This window comes from Polypterus senegalus, chromosome 8, assembly GCF_016835505.1.
Source record: "Polypterus senegalus isolate Bchr_013 chromosome 8, ASM1683550v1, whole genome shotgun sequence".
In the NCBI taxonomy this organism is placed as follows: Eukaryota; Metazoa; Chordata; class Cladistia; order Polypteriformes; family Polypteridae; genus Polypterus; species Polypterus senegalus.
The window spans coordinates 14,350,440-14,368,153 of NC_053161.1; the positions used below are offsets into that span (position 1 = coordinate 14,350,440).

Genomic DNA, 17,714 nt, shown 5'->3' on the forward strand with positions numbered 1-17,714 from the left:
CCTCATGATTCTACCAGTTTATAAACTAAATGACTTTTGTGCCTCCATCTGTTATCATTTATTGTTGAGCTCAATTTGGAGTACATACTGTAGAAAATTTACAAAATGCATAGTTATACCTTGTTACTTACTATCTGTGAAAATGAAATGCCAATTGGGATAATCAGAAATTAATGAACCTTTTTTTCTGCTTCCCAATGTTTTAAAGGCTGTGAAGACTTATCTCATATAATGTATTTCAGAAAAAAAGGACTAAGAGTAGCCATGAGGAGTGTGAGGCCTACATAGTTTTCATAGTTTGTTACTATTATTCTGTGTTTGTTTACAAAGAAAAAAGTCATCAAAAAGTACAAAATCCACTTGACTCGAACAACAGAACAGAATGATGAAAAACAGAAATTTGAGGTAGTCATACAAGAAAACAAAGGAAGATAGGTATAAATCAGTACAAAGTATGAATTTTGTTTTCTTTAAGTTTTAAACATGTGCCATGCCTAAAACTGGTGATTGCATGACTGCATTCCAATTCATTTTTCTAATGGAAAGTAATAATATATATACAAATATACAATGAGTTATATTTTTTGCATTGGGTAAGCCTCATACTTTAGGAACAAAATTACATTTTCCTGTAATAACACATTTTTCCTTAAGTAAGGCAGATTCCAAAAATATTGGCACCCCAAATGTCAGTATTTCTTGGATTATCCCCTGGCAAGAATGACAGCACCCAGCCGATTTCTGTAGTGCTGGGCCATTCTTCCATGCCAAACATTTCCAACTCATGGAGATCCTTGAGTTTTCTCTTGTGAACTGCTCTCTTCAGTTGAGACCACAGATTTTCATTTGGGCTCAAATCTGATTTGGATGCAAAACAGTCACAAAGTATCAAAGAGCCACCACCACATTTTACTGTAGGTATGAAGTGCCAGCTCTGTATGCATTTCACTTTTTTGACCAAACATAGCAATGGTGTGTGTGGCCAAAAAGCTCAGTTTCATCTGACAACAACACACAATTCCAGTTGTATCTCCAGTGTTGCTTGGCAAAGCTGAAATGTTGAGATTTGTGTCTTGGACTCAGAAGAGGCTTCTTTCATGCCACTCATCCCAGGGTCATCTTAACAGCATTATAGTCCCCACCCTGGACAAAGCAGTGCACTGAGCCCCATACTTACACAACCACTCAGAAAGTCACAACATACATAGATTAGCATGGGGCCCCTATGCTTGTGAGGTTCTGGGGCAACTGGCCAGCGCGGCCATGCATTAAGACGGCCCTGATTCATCCATAAACCTTCTGGTCATAGAGATATAGTCTTACAGTTAACTTTGAAACAGTGAATTGAGTTGAGAGCTCTTTGGTTTTACCTATTTATCCCTTTGAAACTGGACATGGCCATAGACAACAGTTCCTAGACGCTAAAAGTAATATCAACAAACATTTTTCCCCAAAGATGCACATTTATTTTGTCTTATTTATAGTATTCTTTATTAAGGGTGCCAGTAATTTTGACACATATGTTTTTGAGAAGATAAACTGTTCAAAAGATAAAATAACATTTTTGCAGGAATTGTTTTAATTAAATAATCAACAATTTCTCCAGACATTTGAGGAATATTTGAATCATTGTACATGCATCTTTATCTGCATTATATTAAGGTTTTTGTTCACTTTTTTGAGGAGTGCCAATATTTCTGGAGTTAACTGTATGTAGCATCAGCAAGGTAATTGGATTTCTTCAGTTTGCACTGTAAGGAAGCAGTAATGATTGAACGTAGAAAATTGTGGTTTACAGTCCATTGTCTTTGCCACTGTGTTGCCTAGATTCCAAAAAAGACCATAAACGTATCTTTACTGTTTTGAGTGAATACGTTGTGCTTGGGTTTCTATTATACAGGGTGGTCCAGATCTAATTATGCAGATCCAGATCGTCTGGATGTTCTGATTTATGCGGGGACGATTCCAGTTCGGCGCGAAGACGATTCTTCATGTTGTCAGTTCACCCACTTCTCGATGGTCCGGGATTTTTCGTGATTTTCTGTGTAATAAACTAAATAAGTTATAGCGTAATGAAAATTGCATAATTAGATCGGGACAACCCTATACATACACTATTATTATCATTCTGTGCCTCTCTAGCCCACCAGTGATCTTTATGTCTCTTTATTATACTAAAGGAAGAGGCAGAGGCATGTTGCTTGAATTGCATTTGATGAAAAGTTTAGTGGTTACACTGAGCATTCATACACACACACACACAGCACTGATGCAAGCCTTCTGCCACAGTAGCAACAGTCTTTGTTTTGAAGAAGAGATGGAAAAAAAATACAGAACTGCAAGGACTCAGGACTTGGTGATGAGTTTCACAAAAGCAATTTGCAAAGATTTAAAGTGTGATTACCACCTCAAATCCCATTTAATGCTTTGTGAAGCAATGTTGCAGTACCTTCAGGATATATTGTATCAGAGAACTGCAGAAAAAAGAAATTGTATCTTACTGATTTGTGAACCCTCTGAGACTGCTGAAGTCCTCTGGTAATATGTGTTTATAGTGGCCATCGGTAATAGTTTTCTTTTCTTAGCATCACTGATCAAAGTATATGTTTTCAAACAATATTATATTACTGTTTAGAGTTCCTTAGTGAGATGTTGAAAAGCTTTACTGTATTATTTCCTACAATATGCAATTTTATACTTATATTTTTCTTCTTTTTGATATTACCAATCATTTTTCTTGTTCTGTTCCAATTAAACAACAATTTAGGAAGCAAAGCACACAAAAACAGAAGAGAAGGGACCATTATATTCAGTAGGGTTGCTCTGGGGACTGAATAAGAGGAGCTCTTATTCAGGAAAGGCTGACATGTTTTGTAAAAGAGCTGGATTATCACTGTTGAGTAAACTGTTTTTTTCCGTATTATGCATAGTAAATGTATATGATGTGTGTGTGTGTGTGTGTGTGTGTGTGTGTGTGTGTGTGTGTGTGTGTGTGTGTGTGTGTGTGTGTGTGTGTGTGTGTGTCTGTGAACTTATATAATGAGTGGGGCAGAAGTCTTCCAGTTTGGTGTGCAGGTAGCAATATAAAGAAAGCAGCCACCTTCGATTGATCATTGAGGATAAGTATTCCATTTAGCATAATTCCAAAGAGAGCAACAACATGTTGCAAATCTATTTAATGTGCCAATGGCCTCCAATTGTATAGTAAAGACTAAATTGTCGTTACGCGTTGAGGGCAAAGCCAAAGCGTGTGACTAAAGAAGGTTTGTTGTGCCTTGGAGCACCCGTCATAGGTGCATTTCAAAGCTTAGAAAGTCTGAGATTAGAAAGGTGGAAAATGTGCAAATTTTAAAATGATTTAATTGACATCAGACATAAATTGACTAATTTATTCATCAACTTTCCACTTGAGTTGAATTGTGATTATTAGGTCTTCTTCCAACATAAGGTGAGCTATCTTATAAATACAGGTATTATTTTAATTAATTAATGTATTTGACCAGTTGTATACTGTAGTAGCAGAGTATTTAGAGGAAATGAAGGGAATACTTTTAAATACAGTATTTAGTTATATTGCAATAAATAATCTTATTTCAAAAATGAACAAATTGTTTCTGTGGCATGTTATATTTCTCACAGAACTTTTTTTGTGATCAAGTTTTTATTAAATTAGAATAAAATAACAGGGATAATTATTTGGGTTCTTCATGCTATACATGTGCCAGAAATGAACCACAGGTTGTTTTTATGATGGAGTAAAGGCAGAGATGGTATCTAAAGATATAATTGGTCATAATTACCAGTACTCTGAGTCGATGTGATACATGCAATGGCTCCAGATTTTTAAATAGTATATAAACAAATGATTTTTAGGATAACAAAAATAGTCTGTCGATAATGCTTTATAAAGGTTATCATGAAACAGCAAACATACTAGGTTCCCTTTCCATATTATCTCATGATATAGGCTGAGAGATATTCTGTAAATAATAGAGCCTTATTTTCCAACCGTTCACTGCACACTACGCAATATCTCACCATTTCTCACATCTCTGGAGAAGCTGTCTCATTAAAAACACTCAAAATCTTATTCTAAATGAATTAACATATTTTTTCAGTGATAAAAAAAGAATATAGCAATAAAAAGAAATTGTAGGAACTTTAGTAAATCTGCATTTTAACTTTGTTAATTCCTTTATTCAGTTGTAGATGATCCCACTGGGTCAAAAGTTTTGCTTGCCGGGTCTTTGAAGCTTTGCCTAATACCCATTTCTAAATTAATGACACAAATGAAACTGTTCAAATTTTAATAAAATAATATTAATAGAAAATACTGTGACACAAAAAGATGTCAAAAACCATATCTTTCAAAATTCATGAATTCTTTTCTCTTGTTACATTTCTGAAATATTACCATATTTAAATATATTCAAAAAATTTAAAATGGGGGGAAACAAGAAGAAAAAATAAACCAATCACTGCTGATACTTCTTTAGCTGAAGACCACCCCAGGTATTTTTTGTTCAGTTTCTTTAAAATCTCTTCAAAAGGAAACATCTTGGAGTTGAGTTTCTAAGTAAACATGGACCCAACCAGAGCAACAGAAGTGGTAATCAGAAGAAAAAAAGTGTGTGGCAGAGAGAGAGAGGAGTATGTACTGTATATGCGGTGAAAGACAACTCTGAGGAGCTGTTGTCTCAGATGAGATTAGGACCATTATTATTGATCATGTCATAAATCAAGGTCTATCAGTAAGAGAAGCTGTCCTGAGAGTGCAGCCAGTTCTGTATGTATTGGGAGAATCTTCATGCAAACCAACAGGTAAGATATGCATTCTACAAGGGCTTCAGACTGAGCTGCATATAACAGTAAGCCTTCAGAATCACTTGCCTATGATTATTTTTGTGTTTTTGCTGTAGGACCCAAAGGTTACCTCTAACTTGGGGGTGAAGAAGAATTTTCATTGCTGAGATGGAATGAGTAATCATTTGATATGATCATCACCAACAATGCCATAAGACTCAGAACCGACCTTAGGCAGACAGCACTACATTTGGAAATATCCGGAGTATAAATAGACCAACTATTGCCAAAGCCTAAGAAAGCATCAGGTCAAAATAAACAACTGTACACTTTCCCATTTGAGTGAAACTGATAATTTCTAAGAACTCATGAACCAATATATCCAGGTTAGGTACAGAATGCAGTATGGGCTTTATAAAAGCCTGCAGATACCAGCAGAAGATTGACAAATTTCTAAGATTCCGTTTCTTTCCAAGGTCACTGAGAAAGCTGGTTTTCCGCAGCTGCAAGGGTATCTTGATGTATATGGCATTGTTGGGGTTTTACAGTCTGGCTATAAAGTTCATCACAGCACTATTAAATTTTTTAAATGACCTCCTTATAACTGACACTGGCCAATCTGCACTTTTACTTTTGCTTGACCTCTCTGTGCTGTTCGATACAATAGATCATCTTATTCTTATTTCTCGTTTAGAACAGTATGTTGGGATCTGGGGTGTTACAGTTGATTTGTTTAAATCTTATCTGTCTGGTAGAACATTCTCTTTGAGTGTCTCTCTAGTTCTGTTCCTCTTACTTGTGGTGTACCGCAAGGGTCTATCCTTGGACTAGTTCTTTTTAATTTATACATATTACCATTGGGTTCTATTTTTAGGAAGCATAATGTGTCATTTCATCTGTTTGCTGATGATCCATAGATTTACTGTATCTTCCTATGAGTGTTAATTTGTTCTTTCTGGGGAAATATCTTCCATAGGTTATGGTAGAACGAGTTGATTCTGAAACATGAATAAAGTGTTTTGATAGCTTGAGTGCATTTTAAGAAGTAAGAAATAAATACCTTTATTGTCACTGTACAATACAATGAAATATCACTTGGAGCAAGCCTATAGGTAAAGTATAAAAGTATAGCATGTTAGTAAAGTGAACTGTGTGAAGAGTTTTGAAAGAGTGTATTAGGAAATGTATGTAACCAATTGAAAAAAAAAACACTAAAACAATGGAAAGCACTTGCTCCAGATGGTTAGCAAAGTTTAAATTTTCATTTCAGTTTAAAGAGAGGATTGGATTCACAGTTTAAGACTTTTCTTTTTTGGAGAAAGCTGCCACATTGTTTTTGATAATATTTCACTTGTCAATGCTTTTTACATTGATAGTACATGTGAAGTTTGATTTTTTTTTAATTAATACCTCCCTATCCAGCATCGATTTTATAGTGCCCCTCATTTCATTCAGATTTAGTGGTTTATCCAATGTGTTTGTAAAAATCATGTAAAATTACATGACTTTAACTGCAATTTTCAGTCACAGATTTAATTTAATAACCTTAGAGAGCTGCAGGCAGTTGAGATTCTGTCCCATGACCCTCACTCATTTAGTCTGACATACCAAGTGACTCAGTCCAACTAGTCTGTAAATAGCCCCCATAAAATTAAACTGGTATGGTTTTGTCTTAGGGTGGCGCAGTGGGTAGTGCTGCTGCCTCGCAGTTAGGAGACCCGGATTTGCTTCCCGGGTTCTCCCTGCGTGTAGTTTGCATGTTATCCCTGTGTCTGCGAGGGTTTCCTCCGGGTGCTCCGGTTTCCTCCCAAAGTCCAAAGACATGCAGATTAGGTGCATTGGTGATCCCAAATTGTCCCTAGTGTGTGTGGGTGTGTGTGTGTGTGTGTGCGCCCTGCGGTGGGCTGGCATCCTGCCCGGGGTTTGTCTCCTGCCTTGCGCGCTGTGTTGGCTGGGATTGGTTCCAGCAGACCCCTGTGACCCTGTAGTTAGGATATAGTGGGTTGGATGATGGATGGATGGTTTTGTCTTAAGAGATGGTGTCAGACTTGTGTGCATATGAGAGTTGGCTGTCAATGAGTTGTCACCCATAAGTACAATACATACGGTATAACGCAGGAATGAGGGATAAGGAACATTTAATTTTACCTCACAAACAGAAGAGACACTTCTCTGCCTCATATGCCATGTTATATGTACCGCAAAAGAATGGAGAAAAGAATGAAAGGGCAGAGATTGCAACCTGTTGTATCTATAACGCCTTCACATGGGCCCTGGCTCTGTCAGGCAGCAAGTTATTGGCTTTCATTAAAAGGAACAAGCTTATGATGCTTTGGAAACGTAAAACTGTGCTGGAAAGTCATGGTGCAGTTGTTTAAGTTGTCAGTCTGTTAAATGAACTAACCTTTAGTGCCTGATCTTTCTTAGATTCTAAAGAGCATCCAGTTGCATAATACTTTTCAACTCCCTCATTTTCTTCAATAGAAATAAATCTATCTGCATGATTAATTTTGGTAACAAGATTTTTGGAAACTTTCCTCTTATGTGTTTGATGTGCTAAAATCTTACTTTTTTCTCCATATTAACAATTTTCAGTGTTGTAATTTAACAGTTGTTTATTACTGCATGTTTGATATACCAAAAGTCAAACTCAGCCAAGTGACCAAGCTATTTATTGTAAGGATCTGAGGTGGAATTCTATGTATGGTAGATTAAGAAGGTACTTACACCCCTTCACTTTCTGCAGATTTTATTATTTTGTAGAAATAATTTTACATGGACTATTTTGCCATGTCAACCTACACTTAATATCCCATAGTGACAAATTGAAAACATGTTTTCAGAAAGTTTTACAAAATTATGAAAAACAAAACAACAAAATCCCCAATCTATAAAAGTATTCACACCCTACATGGTGCACTCCAGATTGTGGTCAGGTACATCCTGCTTGCTGTAATTATCTGAGATATGTCTAGAACTTGATTGAGGTCTACCTGTGGCAAACTGAATTGATTGGACATTGTTTAGAAAGACACAATGCTTACCCCAGAAGACTTGTAACTGTAATTACTGCCATAGGAGCTTCCACAATGTTCTGAATACTTACACGAGTGAGAGATTTCAGTATTTCATTTTTAGTAAATTTGCAAACCTTTCTGTAAACATATTTCCACTTTGCTGTTATGGATTATTGAGTGTATATGGATGGGCAGATGTATCCATTTAAAATAAAATCTGCAACACAATTAAGTATGCACTAAGTGAAGGCATGTGAATATTTTCTGAATACACTGGACATTGCTTATCAGTTTTCAAGGTGAAGTCTGTAAGTTCTAGTATTTTGTTTGCAGATGACAGCATGTGAAGGTATTTTGACTAATTATAATATACTACACAGAGAAAATAATACTGTCTTGAATGTGAATAAAAAATGCCCATATCAGAGATTTTTATGAGGTTATAGGAACAGTGAAGGTAGTGATTGCTTGCAATACAAATGCAATCAAAATCACCAATCAAAGTAAGCTTGTGAGTAGACATGTTAGAGAGAATTACGTGGATGTGTCCTGTCACAGAAATCACATAGGATGTAACAAAGGGAACTGATTTACTTGAAATATATTCATATTCACTGAGTTTTTAAGTAGAGGTTAGAGTGTACCTTTTGTCTCATTCCTTGATTCTTCTTTCTAACATATTCTGTGTGACTTGGTCACCTGTACAAAGCAATATCTGTTTTGAGCTTGCTATGACAAGTTACAAATTTATTTCATTTTACCTATGAAATCAAGCATGCAAGAGTAGAAAACAGTACAGAAGTGCAGGAAAAAATCACATATATCTTGCCCTGTACTTTAAGGCATCATATGTATACGTGTTTTTTTATTAGATAGATAGATAGATAGATAGATAGATAGATAGATAGATAGATAGATAGATAGATAGATAGATAGATAGATAGATAGATAGATAGATAGATAGATAGATAGATTATTGATCCCAAGGGACTAGCTGTGCTAACCATCTAAGATGGGTTGAAAGCTAAGTAATCAATGTAGACCTTATGCTTTTTTGTTTGATACATGGGTGGTCCATTTGGCCTGGTAAAACAATATGCACCTACAGACAGAGCCACCTATTTTCTCCGTAACCTTTCAAAGTTGCTTGTCGAACTCATCCATTGCCCACCACATGTTATCAGTCATTAGAATTACAGCTGTAAACTCTGTTCATGTTACCCAAGTGGTATTTTTTGGTATTTTTTTTATTATAATTTTATTTCTTTTACGATTCTACACGTCTTGCCTAATTTTAAATTTTCCTTCCTTACACTAGCAACTGGACGGCCACATGGATATGCAGACACACACAGAGATGGCAGTCACTCTCTGTTGGATGTATTCAGCTTTAACATTTGCAGTACATCATCTATTGAAATATATTTTGTAATTCATGGAGTAATAAAATATTAGTGAGAGAATTATGTTGATGTATCCTCATACACCGCAGTCGCATAGGATATAACAAAGGGAATTGTTGTTTTTTTTTAACATGAATACACAGCATGTACCCAGAGCAAGACAAGTTGAAGAGAAAGAAGAAGGAGGCAAAGAAAACATAGTGAATAATACAAACTGTTTGCCACCCCTCATCTCCCCCTTTCCACCACTCAACAGCACCACCTTTAAGATGACACTGCATTGCTGATCAGTAAGTGCCAGAGGACATTTTTTCACCAGCAGAGGCTATGTCTTGATCACCGGTGACGTCTCAGTTGGTTCACAATTGAAAAAATGTAAGGAAAATATTTGAATACACGTAAGCGATCTGTCATATTTATGTAAGAGCTGTACATTTTAGAAAATGATTATCATTTGTCTCAAAAACAATGCTAATTTTTCTTAAATGTCTTTAAATTTAAATGTGCTTTTTCCACAAACATCTTTTCCTTGAAATTCTATAATATGTCTGATCTAGTGTCCCAAAATATGCACAAAAGGGCAAAGGTCAAATGCTTTAGTTCAAAAAAATACTTGTTTTCTCAGACCGTTTGATATATGAAACAATTTCCTGTTTCCACCCCCACATCATAATATTTGTCACTAACTATATAGAATTATGGCAAGTCTGTTGGACTGCATCAGACTCCACAAATAAAACTAGTGAAAATCATGTCTTGTATACAGTTTCACTAATATTCAAACTGTCAGGTCAGATTCCAATATATTACTGCATTGGACTTTTTGGAGCAGTAATACAATGTATGAATATTGCATTGTTTTGCTGGCAAGTTTGGTGATCCATCTGTTTTAGCGTTTGCCAGCTTGACCTATGGTAGCTTCACCTACTTAATGCATCTTATTGTCCTGTTCTTTAAATATCATTCCCTCAGTATGCAGAGCATGAATTGCATGGATAACAACCCTCCTTAATTTTGATGTTAAAAAATGAATGTCCTTTACTTCTGTTCTTTTATGCACTGTAAACAAATATTAGTTTATGTACTCTATTTTTTTAAACACTGGCAAATGTTTCTGCAATTGAAATAAAAACTTTGCAAAAAATTATGTGTGGGCAAAGAGGTTGCTAAACATTCTTACAACACATTCTTTCTTTGCTTCAGAAAATGATTTTTGTAATTTTAGGTTCTAGTACACATCATATTTAATAAAGTTGTCCCTTCTGCAGAAACCAGATTGATAGTGTAATTAACATCCCTAGTCAAAAATGACAACTAATGTTAACTCATAGAGCACTTTTAGGGTAACTGCACTAAGGAAGTATTTGGTTATTTATGCTTTGGATTGTGGTTAGATGAACCTCCACCCCTAGGGCATAGTGCATCTACCTAAGAAATATTTATTGTTATGAACTTATAAACAATTCAAAAACAAATTAAGCAATGAGAAAAGTATTATGATCCCCACTGGCTTACATCAAAAAATGTGAGAATGTCATTATTTTAGTTGTACCTATAGTATCATCAATCATCATGGTAATGGAAATTTTCTTTACACTAATTAAACAAAGCACAATTAATTTCAATTTAGAATCCACGTAAGTCAAATCCCAAAGAAATTACAAAAATCTCCTTGCTAGTGTGCTGTTGTAGCCTATATAATTTTCTAGTTATTCCAACAAGTTGTGGCCTGTTGATTTAAACTGTAAATATAGAGAAGTCATTATCATTAGAGTGATTCTCTAGCATACACTGTGATGGACTGGTGCCCTGTCCAGGAATTGTTCCTGCCTTGCATCTTATGCCTGCTAGAATAGGCTCCAGCCCCTCAACCCTGCTCAAGATTAAGCGGGCTTAGAAAATATTTTGGTGTGGTGCGTTACTCAGGCACAACAGCAAATGTTAGGTTTTTGGTTATACTTTGATGCCTGCATACAGTTAGTAGGGCTTAAGGGAATGCTTAGCTGTGTTCTTAGAGTAATTAGTTGATAGTGTTAATTACAACATATATTTGGGCTTAATTAAATCTTTACACTGTTGAATGACAAGACATCAAGTTCAAATAATGAGAATGTTTGAACCAGATTTGTAAATTCTGGTTTTATAAAGTATGCCTGCCAACGTGCAAATCTGGCTCAACATGACTGAAGTGAAATATATTGCAACTCATCCTGCTCTCATTTGTAATCAGCCTCATTTTATATTATCTTATTAAATACACTGAAAAAAGGTTTTGCACTGAACAAACAGTTCATCTGCATCAATAGTAACAATTAAATAAGTGAATAAGTACCTGGATAAACTGCAAGTACTACTAAATGATTTGAAAAGAAAAATAAATCAGTAAAATAAGCAAGACCGGCTATCTACCTTTTCATTTGGAAGCACTTTGCAATTTAAAATTTTCATTTATTTCTGCGAGTTCCAGTGGTACCCTAGACTGTTTTTATGAAACTCAAAATTACATAGCATCAGGGGTGGCTGGTGAAAAAAAATTGAGCGGGGGCATAGTGTTTGGGGTGGACAAACTGAAGCAGCACTTATCTATTATATAGTGCCTTTCACATCTATCTATCCTTTATACAATGTCTTTCATATCTATCTGTCTTGTCATTCCACATGCTCTTTTAGTCCTCATCATATTGTCAATGCACATCTTGGCCTGTCCAGTACCAGGCCCATGGAATGAATTATAATACCCTTTCCACCATGCTGGCCAATCTGATGCCAGCTTACCCAATTGTACTGTGCTTCAAAACTTCAGTCCGTGACATCCATAGTCCCCTTCTACTTCCAATAACTTGCCCTAGAGATGTGGAAATTAACAGGCGCAACTACCACCCAAATTGTATACTACACCTGTCTCTAAATTACCTAATCCTCTGCCAAATGGCCCAGTTCCCCATTCTACCAAAACCCACACCATAATCAGACTTCTGTACTATAACACCTCCATAGCATAAGTCCAATACAAATCTGCTTCTGCTAATAGACTGCCCAGTCCTTGGCATTTTCCACTGTATTCCATAAATCCACATTATACAACCACTAGTCCTCTTATTTGTCTCAAGTCTTGCAACCTTATTTATCATTTACCACATCCACAAAGTCATTCCCACGCTAATTTTATTCTGTACTTGCTGCCAGTCTGCCCATTCATCTGGGCATACATTCACAGTGTAAAATCCACAGAAGCTCACATTTTAAAACATAACTCATCCCCCAGCCTGTCTACACCCACAGTACATGTCCAAACTAAATCTTATTTTGCCTTTATGATCAGGATACCTATATTTTCTTGATCTTAAACTTTACCCTCCTTTCCTTCAGGCCTGAAAACTTCTCAGTTAGTTTTTGATTAAATTGAGTAATTTCACTAATTTTGACCAAACAATTAGCCTTTTACTATTGTCTAGATCAATGTTTCCCAACCTTTTTTTTTCTGTAATCATCACAAGACACACCACTATTTTACTAACCATAAACACATGTTCTGTATATCTCTTACACTTGCTCAACTTCCCGATGGAACGAGACTAAAACTAAAACTAAACTAAACACTGCACTTTGTGAGCACTTTGGTGGCATCTCCAGGCTGCTTCGCCCCTTTGCCTGCCTCTTTCTGCTTCAGAGGCAACTCGTATGCCCATTACCCACCAGCCCTGTGAGGCTCGCCGGTGACCACACACCCACTCTAGCAGCCTAGAGACACGTCTGAAGTGCTCTAACATAGCGATCACGGAGCTGCTTTTATGCCAATTTCTCCTGGTAGACCCATTCTCTTCGGACACATTTCAACCAGCTGTGGAGCTTGTGCAGGAAAAAGTCCACATGTAAGCTCGTCCTCAATCACTTGCCTGCTGCTGAATTCTTCAGTCAGGTCTGTCTGGTCCAAGCTCCTTTATCATCTTTTTTTCTTCACGTGACAATTTATGAAGGGATATTTCATTAAAGAAATAACTACATTTTCTTTGATTTCTGAAGTTCCACTTGAAGTTGCCATCTTCCTAAAGGCACACTCACTCATCTGTAGTTACGCTAATGGTTTATTTGAACTATGAACCATTGACATGCACATGAAATAGTGTGACGACTGTCCAATAACATTAGATTAAAAAAACCTAAAACAAAGCTTATCCATTGCCAGTGAAGGTGAAAGCAACCATTTAAAGGGCAGCCTCAGGTCAAGGACTTACATAGACACTGATATGACCAGCGGCCGTCACTCAGGAAATAAAAGTATTCACACAGAAGTCAGAACCTGTTTTTAATGACACCAGGCATGTTGTGCAAAAAATGTAATTCATTTCATGATTATTTTGCATTACCTTATTAATTTAAGTAGAGTTTTTTAAAATATTTGAGGTAGGGGCACCCCACATTGCATACCACCACTACATAGGGTAAAAAATATAAAAGTAGAATAAGAAACTGCATGCTGACATTAAGGGTATGTATGTATAGCATTGTGTTTGCTTTATTTTTTATTCTATACTCAGTTGTTGTTATTAAGTGTGTTTTGCCATCCTTTTTTGTTTTTTACTTGGCCATTCCACCATGACATCATTGTGTTTATTGGTGTACTAGCAAAATACCCGCGCTTCGCAGCGGCGAAGTACTGCCTTAAAATTTTTATTAAGAAGAAAAGTAAACCTTTTTAAACTGAGGGAAAATATACCAATAATTATTTGTTAAGAATCTCTTTGTATACCACATTGTCAGTTCGGCCCTCCGGTTGTAATATGACCAAGCTGTGCGCTGAGCTTACTCTTGAGCATGCAACATACAGTTGGCCATGTGAACAGTAATCTTGTTTCAAATCTCACAGCTTGGATTGCTGCTGTCATAATCGGTTTGAGTTTCATGGTTTGTTTCAATTACAACAGTATTTGCAGGACTTGTTGTGTTGAAGTGACATTCGGCATCTGTCAAGCGTTGTAAGCATACAACCGGTTTCATCGATAACTTCGCATTCAGCTTTTGAGCGTTTAAACATTCATAAACATCAAAGTGTCCACTACTCAAATCGTCACCTGTGAATATAAGGTGTTTAAGAGCCATTGGCGGTTGTCGAAAGGTGTAAAATATTTGGCCATTTCGGTACACTTGAAAGCGACAACCAAACAATTCAGCGGCAGCCATCAACTCACATGCAGATCCATAGGTGAAGGGCTTAAGCATTTCACTCTTCTAGTGCTCCTGTGTAGTATAATTATCTCCTGTACCGTCATCAGTCCACACCTTGAGCCTGTTCCAGTCATTCAATACATAAGACACAATGTTCCCCTGGATATCAAGAGTGAGCCTGATATGGCCGTGCAATATGTAACAAAGAGAATGGAAAAGGTAGGTGGTATCTCCGGGCATGGAAACCACTGGGTAAGTGACAGTTCTTGAATCGATGATGATCACCTCGATAGACATGTTAATGGGGGTACGGTTGGAATGATAAAGGAAATGGGTACCTGAACAATGTAAACTAAGTCTAAAATACCTATACAATAACTATAATCGTAATAAACAAACAATAAAACAGCGGAGAAGCCGTGGATTAAATAAAAAGGCTGCAGTTATCAGCAGGGAGACGTGAATACCATGGCGAAGCAAGGAAGGGAATGAAGAGACCGGAGTGATGGACGGCCTTATATAGGCAGGCAGCCAACGACGTGATAGGCGTGGGGATGGGGGACCCAACGGCGCCTCACACGGTGACCGAGCTGCAGGCTATGGACGTATATATGTATGTAAGTAGGATTCACTTAGCGTTGGGAACCCGCGTACCACATTTCTTAAGATGGGCCCATAGGTAACAAAGACCGTTGGAAAGTTCAATATGGTGGCCGACAGTGGCATCATACCACCGAAATAAGTACGTACATCGGTTTTGGTTAGCTCAGGGAAGCCGCCTACCAAATTTCATGAAGATGGGGCCATAAATAAGAAAGTTTAACACTTTGTCAACCATTATGACCATTACACGTAGAATTTCTAAATTAAACCTGCTTAACTTTTGTAAGTAAGCTGTAAGGAATGAGCCTGACAAATGTCAGCCTTCTACCTACACAGGAAGTTGGAGAATTAGTGACTTTGGAAAGTTCTATATGGTGGCCGACATTGGCGTCATGCCACCAAAATAAGTACGTACATCGGTTTCGGTTAGCGTAGGGAAACCGCCTACCAAATTTCGTGAAGATGGGGCCATAAATAAGAAAGTTTAATATGGCGGACGTTGTCGACTGTTATGACCGTTATGCGTAGAATTTCGAAATGAAACCTGCTTAACTTTTGTAAGTAACCTATAAGGAATGAGCCTGCCAAATTTCAGCCTTCTACCTACATGGGAAGTTGGAGAATTAGTGATGAGTGAGTCAGTGAGTGAGTGAGTGAGTGAGGGCTTTGCCTTTTATTAGTATAGATAGATTCACATGTGGGCCTGGTTGTTTTCTGTACACAGCATTCATCTCATGAAAAGAGAATACATGATGCTAATCATCTTGACATTATGACATTTGCTTGCTTGTTCAGAACATCACACTGATTGTTTTTTTCCTTGGCTTTGTTCATGCATTTTTCTGTATTGTTTGCCATTATTTTAGCCACTGTTTGTCTCTGCTTTTGTGAGCAACTTGGTTTCTCAGTTGCTTGTTCGGCACTGCTTTTGCTTTTTGAGACTTGACAACTGAAGTGTTTGTATTAGCTCCAAGGACACTATTAAATCTTAGATTAGATTAGATTACATTAGATTATACTTTGTCACCAAGGGGAAATTTAAATTTACAGTGGCTCCAAAAATATGATAAAAATATACAATAGGCTTTAATTCCTTCTTTGTTGTCATCGCCATTAAGAATGATTCACCAAAAAGACTATGGCACAGAGTGAATCATTTCTGTAGCCACGATGATGCAAATTACTTTCCTGGGCAGTGACATGGATGAATTCAGTCCACAATTCAATGCCTGAATTACACATTTAGTTTAAATTATACTGTGCTCCCTTTTCTGTTACTACACATTCACAAAAATCTCTTCTCTGCTTTATTGACTCAGTCTGATGAAACTCATCTAGCATTGAAATAACATCTGAAATAAGAAGTGTAAAAGATTTATCTACTGACTATATAGTCTTACCATAAAATTTCACACCTTATTATTTATTTATTGATATTGATATACTTTATTTATGTCGTGAATGGCAGAAGAATAGGGACCTGATCCAAATTGGACTGGTAAATTGTTAGTAAATGTTTGTGCTAGTCAAGGATTGTCCATAATAAACAGCATGTTTGAACAGCAATATACTGTATCTACTATTAGAGTTTCTTGTTATTGCATAACTTTGTAGTCATGTTATCTGTTCTGAATCAATAATCCATAAAGAAAAGATCTGAGGTGCCAGCTGATCACTTTGTAGTAGTGAGTCAAATTAATGTCAGCATCCTATGTGCTGTTAGCAGCATGCTGTATATTGTAAATGGATTTTTTTTAAATTTTAGGTCGCTTTGAAAAAAGCATGTTGGATAAAAGATACATTTTTGAAAAACACAGTCAATAAGTATAGTATATATAAATAGCTGGGGTATCAACAAAGGCTTTGGTTACTTACACATATGGGTAAAATGGGTAAACATTTCCTTTGCATATCATTTTGTGTTTTTTTTTGTGTAATGTGAAAAAACACTTTCATTCACAGTGCAGTTTTCATAAACAAGTAAAATAATATCATTTGAATGAGCATAATAAATATGCAAACACAAAATTCTATAGTAAATTCAAAAACACAGGGAGCTAAACAACAATTTTACTGAAGCTTACAGTCTCATGTGGCTTAAATCCTGTGCTCGAAATAGCCTTGTCATTCAACAGTTCTATCTTAAATATACAATGACTACAGTTTATTTTTTTAAATGTGTTTTCTAAATGAATGTATACTGTTTACTTATTGCAACTTATTTTTGATTGTGTGTACTAAGAAATCACTCTGACTTTTCTGTCTGTTGAATGAGACTTCCTAAAAGGATATGGTCACTTTCAGCCAGTAATGATTAGGTTGCTGTCTATGAAAGTCAAGGATAATATACTATAACACTGCTTTAAATTGCTACATAAGGATGGTTTTTTAACTGCTTGAAAATTAAACATAAAAAATGCCAAATGGCCCAGAAAAAAAACCCTTTGTGCATATTGACATCCCACATACAAAATTATCTCTAACAAAATACATACTTGTAAGGGGTTTCTTTAAATAAACTTGTATATGATGATAGGAAGCAGATACAGAAAATATCAAATGCTTGTCACTTGACTTTTCCTAAACAGTATTTCTTAAAGAAGTTAAAAAATGGCCACCGCTACCTTTCTTTATTGCATATCTCTCACTCTGTTGGTGTCTCTCACACACGTGGACACATACGCTCTTGCTCAATGTCTGTTTCTTAATGGATGTGTCTGCT

The 17,714-nt window shown here is 36.3% G+C and overlaps 1 protein-coding gene across 6 annotated transcripts in view; it reads left to right on the forward strand.

Moving 5' to 3' along the window:
• The window catches only part of tspan11 (tetraspanin 11), a 364,316-nt gene that overhangs the window by 301,052 nt on the left and 45,550 nt on the right, over positions 1 to 17,714 (forward strand). Inside the window, exon 8 of one of the 6 annotated variants that reach the window (XM_039760769.1) lies at positions 9,367 to 9,541. The exons of 3 other annotated variants lie outside the window; for them this stretch is intronic. In XM_039760769.1, coding sequence (XP_039616703.1) covers positions 9,367 to 9,510 — 144 coding nt within the window. In that variant the 3' untranslated portion in view covers positions 9,511 to 9,541. Of the gene's footprint in view, positions 1 to 9,366; positions 9,543 to 17,714 lie in introns of those variants that run through there. 2 more of the 6 variants (XM_039760768.1, XM_039760771.1) reach the window with 2 other exon arrangements.